Below are 6120 nucleotides of genomic sequence, written 5' to 3' on the forward strand. Positions count from 1 at the left end.
TAATTTTTCAAGGTGAAGATTAGGTTTAAGGAGGTTTACATTTTAATCTTAAATGGAGTCTTTGGAATGGAAGTAATTAATACATTTATTTAATCACTTATTCAGTCCCCTAGAAGTATACCAGTAACTTCATGGCACCTGTTATTCTCTACGTTGCATTACATTTATTTACACACACATGCTGTTTTACTGATTTATTTTTCTCCAGTTTTACTGAACTATAACTGTTATGACATTTTGTTAGCTTAAGGCATACAACATGATGATTTGATTATATGTATATTGTAAAATGACTACCACAATAAGCTTAGTTAACATTTACCGCCTCATATAGATACAACATATTTTTTCTCATGATAAGAACTTTTAAGAGCTATTTACTTTGAAACTTTCAAATATACAATACAGTATTGTTAACTACAGTCATCATACTGAACATGATATCCCCAGAATTTATCTCATAACTGCAAGTTTGTCTCTCAACCACCCTGGCCCATTTCTCCCACCCCGCTCCTGGCAACAACCAGTCTGTGTCCACTATCAAGTTCACAGTGAGACCTGTCTCTGCTCCCACAGCACTTGAAACTGTGTCTGCCACTCAGAGAATTCGGAATTAGTGAAAGGCATTTTTATCTCTAGCAGTATCATTCCAAATTTTAGATGAATGTCTTCACCATTTCTTTGAGATTGTATTATATTGCTTTTTAGCAAGGGCCTAAGTAAATTTCATGAAAATTAGCCCAGAGAAGTGGAAAGACAGCTACCTCTAGACCCAATGATTGTATTACTGATGACCTCAGTCTCTCAGTAGCTACTTGGCTTTTTTTCCTTACACTTCCAGTCTATATATACATGAATGCTTCCAAGCAACTTTGAGCCTTGAGCAGGGGGTAGAGAATAAACAATATTTGGTTTTGAAAACACCACATGGTCCAACTGGGACATTCAGTAAATGGCTGGTGATAGGAAACCCACACCACAGAATATATTTCCATTTTTAAGAAGTATTATTTGGTGAGAATTCTACTTATTAGTTAACATCAAATGGAAGTCTACAGTGCAAAACCTGTCTCGCTTAACTAAGTATCAAATAGTAGAATGTATCCTCAGTTTGTTTTTCTCATTCAAGTATTTACCAACATAAAATATCAATGTGTCTAGTGCTACTGTCACTCATTACGGAGTATGAATGGTTTAGGTGTGAATGAATGTATTTTTCTAATGCTGCCCTCAATTCATTCATTCAGAAACACTGAGTTTCTGAACCTGGTCCCTATTCTGGGCTCCATGAAAACAACAATAAAACAATCATACAGGTCAGAAACTAAATTTCATAACCGTATGATATACGTAGTAGGACATTTTCTTTGGAATTTATCTAAAACAAATTATCTGTTATGGGGAAAATTCTCCATATATTATCATTGTATTAAAATGTATTTGAATCTCTATTTTGGTTTTAAATAAGTATGTCAAATTGCTCAGAAATCTAAATTAAAATACTAAATTGATATGTAATTGTTTTAGCAATAGTAATAATTTGTATTATAAATATATTAAATATATTTACCCTTTGCTTTCCTGACTAGGTAATATCTTCATTTACATAATATGACCCTTAGTGTTTTATCTGTCTTGTTCAAGAATCATTGAGTCTTAGCCATGGGGTACGTGATGTGATCAAAGAATGCCTTACCTTTTCAATGTTTAATTTTATATGGCAAGATCATGTAAGTGCGACACAAAATTTACCCATTTTATTCGTGCATTTTCTCAGTTAAGATATTTAAAGTTTAAATTTTGATATAGTCTGAAATATTTTGACTTAAATGACTGTGTCTTAAAAAAGAATTAGACCATAAAGCCACTAGGGGGCTCACACACCATGCATGTAAATCATGGGGCATCACCTCCACACACACTTCAGGACATTAATACCACCTTCATTTGTTTGGTTCGGTAGGTTAGGAGCTAATATTCTTAACACAAGAGGCACAGTAACAGAAAATTCTAGAAAATTCATTAAACAAGTGTAACTGATCAGGGAAGTTAGCAACGAGGGCCAAAAACTGAAACTGGAGAAATGTCCAAGACTGGTCTTAGTCCCTGGGAACAGCCCTTCCATCAGGGCCTGCCTACTGCTGCTGGGACAGGGGCCTCGCTGTCCTGTCTGAGTCCTCAGGTTGTACCAAATTAATGTTACACACTGAATTAGGTGGCATTAATTCTCTCATCTCTTGTATGACAAGACTTATTTGTAACCAATGAGAACCTTTTTTTAGCTGGTTCATTTTCTTTAGAGCAAGGTTGTATCAATATTCTTTCATTTTATAACAGAAGACGCTTAAAAAAAAACACTGAGCCCTTTCTTATATAATTCACATTCAGGTGTTTCCAGCTGGAGCACATTCTTATATATTTTAGAAATCCATCTATTTTTTTTTTGTCTCGCTTACCATCCAGGGACAATTCAGCATTAACCTGGCTGGCACCGGGATGAAGATATCCAACACAGCCAAGTGGCTTGCTCAGGGGAGCTACGCCTCGGTCATCATACACAGATCCCAGGTAAGTCCAGTCGGACCAAAACCTGTTCAAAATACTTCTGTTCTGTGAACTAGTCTTAAAGGTCCTCTGCCTTACATTTACTTATCAGGTTCATGACTAATGAGTTATTGCACAGAATGAGGTATAGCGTTAATTTATGAAATTTTGGGTATGGGCTTTTGTTTATGTGCAGATGATGGTTTTAAACACATACAAATTCTTGCACGGGCTACAGGTATCTAAACATGAAATACCAAGTGCCAGGGCATTTAAATTTTATCTCGCTCAAGTTTGGGGCTAATGACTTAAAGGGCAGGTACTTCAGAAAGAGGTAGTGCTTTTAGCTGCACTTGGGGTATTAGAGGTTTGTAGGTTTTAACATTTCAGAGTAAAATTTGGTTCATTTACCTCACTGCTTTGATTTACTAATGGGATGGCACGAAAGCCATTTGTCATTTAACAAAATACAAGTGGCAAAGTGGTTTTTTTATAGTTTTTTAAAATTTCTATTTTATTTAATTCTTGTTCAAGTACAGTTTTCTGTCTTATATTCCCAGCCCTTATAGTTAGTTTCTTTAACAGTAATTAGAACTATTTACAGTTTCACATATTTTTCTGTATCTGGAAAACAACATTATTTGGTTTTGCCTTTCACACATCCAGGGTGGGGCAAAAGCAGGTTTGTAGTTGTTCTAATGGAAAAACAAGAGTAAACTCTTCCGTGTACTCACAAGCATAAAATCTACTTTTACCTCACCTTGTATATTATGTAAAACAGAATCTGTTTAGTTTTGCTGCTTGTGTGGCTTAGTAGTGCATACATTTTAGATGACTCTTATTAGAGTAACCATGTCTTAGCATGACTATATTATAAAAAATCAGAATCTGTTGTAACTGTTCTCATCTGTACATAAACCAATACCATCAATAACAGCTGCCCACTCTGTTTTATGGTTGCTTTCCTTTGATAAAAATGACTTCTGCTATGCTCATATTTGTAAATAAGTCAATTTTCTGATGTCATAGTGTTTAAAACATTGTATTTCTGAAGACAAACTATTAAAACAATTTCATTTTTTTGTTCTGTATATGGGTAAGCAGTAGGCTTTTCAAACAAATGACCCTTTATTTTAAAATATTTATTTGACATATTTAGGTCCAATCTATTTTTCTAGAAGAATGGAAATAAATTATTTACTTACTTTTCTGAGCAGGTATAAATGCAGAGAGCTCAATGAAATATTCTGACCTTATTTACCCAGCTTTTAGATATCTTTAGGTTAAATGTAAAGACTGAACTCTGGCTAAAGTCACCAGTAGATATGAATATCTCATACAGTCATTCCTTTGATATATATCTCATACAGTCATTCCTTTGATATATATTTAAGTCCTAGTTTAAGGATGAATTAAGTAGCAGAGAAATAATTAATCAAAATGTTGTATATGAAAATCTTTCCTGAAGTTTGATAGCTGGTAAAAAACAGAAACACAAGTATACTCCTGGAAAAGCGAACATATTTTCATTTGCCAGTAAATTTAATCATTGTTATTTTTTTAAGTTAAACAATCTGGGGTAGGAATGTATGTAAATTAGAAGTTTTACTGACATTCCCTTCTTTCCTGCATACTCAGATTTTTGAGAGTTAAAAAAAAATACAAACTTCTAAAAGAAAAGTCAACTTCAAAAGCCCCTAATATCAAAACATTGGTCCTCAAATGTTCCAGGAACCCTTCCTCTTTAGGTTAAAAGAAAAACCACAAAAACAACAACAGAATAACCTTTCCAAAAACTAAAGGAGTTCAAACTGCTTTTGCCTTGTCCTATCAAAACGTTTTCAGTCTTCTGACTTTTGGACCTAAAGATGGAAAGTAATCTGGAAAGGACGTCTTGCCTGACCGGTCCCTTCACCCACCTCTGACCATCTGTTCCTGGGTGAATGTGCTCTGCTTTTCAAAAAGAAAAAAAAATCCCCCTTTTTAGTTCTAATTATAATTACTGCTTTCAGTCCAATTTTGCCCTTCCAGACATCTCTTCAGGCCGTGTTTCTAACATTCCAATGGGATGTGTGAGGTTAATGGGGTGGAATATGACCTGCATACAGTTAAAATCAAGTTTGTATAATATCTTTTATTTAGTCGATGAAAATCTTTAAAAAAACTAAAGCAAATAGATACCTGGATGAAAAATGTGGACTGAAATGAACTGTCTAAATTATGGTATGGTTTATATCATCAAGAAGTTAATATGAATCTTAGGTATTCTAATTACCATAACCATAAATTTCAACCAATACTGACATGGTATGATCTCTGATCTCAAATGTAATCATTGTACGAGATCCTGGCTAATAATTTCAGCCACCTGATTCAAAGCATTTGCTCTTTCTGCCTTGTGCCTGCAGACACCAGCCTGTCTCAGATTCTCCTATGTCTCTGCCTTTTTCCAGGATGGAACTAAAGTCTACGGCAGATGTGGGGGGTTTTGTGGAAAGTGTGTTCCTCACCTGACTACTGGCCTCCCGATTCAAGTCACATGAACAGTCAGCAGTGAGGACACTGTGTTCCAGAGAGGAACCTGCAAACAACTGGTGCTCATTTCTTCACTCTTTCCTTCCTGAGATGTTCAAGTCCAAAATGTCTGTGCCTTTTTTTCCAAGGGCTCATCTGGGAGTCAAATCCCTGCTTGATTTTTTTCAGGGCCTTCAAAATAAACTTAACGACTGTAATCAAGATCTGTTTTTCTTAAAGGATATAATTTATGGCAGAATATACAGGTATGTTTGAATGAATTATACCAAGATAATGTTGCAGTTAATAGCTTGAACTGGACCGCAGTTACTCCTATAAACACACCTGTAAATCTCTACTTGGTATCCTATTTTACAATGAGATGTTTATTCTACTTGTTAAATCGGAGCAAGTAAGAATGAGGAGAATGCACTTATTTAAAACTACCACAAACATTATTTAATGTCAGGTGAATAGTAAATACAGTTACTTCAAAAAAGCACATAGCCATTATACTTACTGATACAGTATAGATACCTTGTTTTATATTTCCTTTTATTTTTAATTGTGAATTATGGTGCTTCAAATTTAAAAGTTCTAAAAACATGGTATATAATTTTATATTAGAAATGTGTGTTTGGGTTAAATACTAAATAAGAACTTTTGTGGGTATATTACAGAAGATATAACATAGTGTATTTGACTTAAAACACCTACCTCTAATTGTACTTATAAGAGCAATACATTGTTTTATAACTCTTACATATGTATATATATCTACTCCTAAAAATCTATTTTCTCAAAGGTTTGTACTGTATTTAATTAATCAAATAGAGAAATGAGAATTATTGAAATTTTAAGCGTGTGCAAAATTTTTATTACAGATGTTCAAGTTATTTTATATCCTAGGTTTCTTGAAGCCAGAACCTAAGAGGTAGTAAAGTTAACTATTCACAAACAAATTCTCAGGTATCAAGGGTTTTTTTTTTTTTCAGGTGAATATTTGTGTATTATATAGAATGTGGTACTAAATTAATCAGACAAATAATATTTTTCTGTAAA

General features: G+C 33.9%; 1 protein-coding gene across 1 annotated transcript in view; it reads left to right on the top strand.

The window, feature by feature from the left end:
- Window positions 1–5763, top strand: part of LOC118995193 (A disintegrin and metalloproteinase with thrombospondin motifs 20-like) — a 116934-nt gene extending 111171 nt beyond the window's left edge. Inside the window, exons 36-37 of the mRNA XM_037058131.1 lie at window positions 2464–2568; window positions 4998–5763. Of these exons, the coding sequence (XP_036914026.1) occupies window positions 2464–2568; window positions 4998–5087 (195 nt within the window). The 3' untranslated portion in view covers window positions 5088–5763. The remainder of the gene's footprint in view (window positions 1–2463; window positions 2569–4997) is intronic.
- The last annotated feature ends 357 nt before the right edge of the window (window positions 5764–6120 follow it).

This window comes from Sturnira hondurensis, unplaced genomic scaffold (genome assembly GCF_014824575.4).
Source record: "Sturnira hondurensis isolate 20B ecotype Veracruz unplaced genomic scaffold, ASM1482457v3 Scaffold0009935, whole genome shotgun sequence".
Lineage (NCBI taxonomy): Eukaryota > Metazoa > Chordata > Mammalia > Chiroptera > Phyllostomidae > Sturnira > Sturnira hondurensis.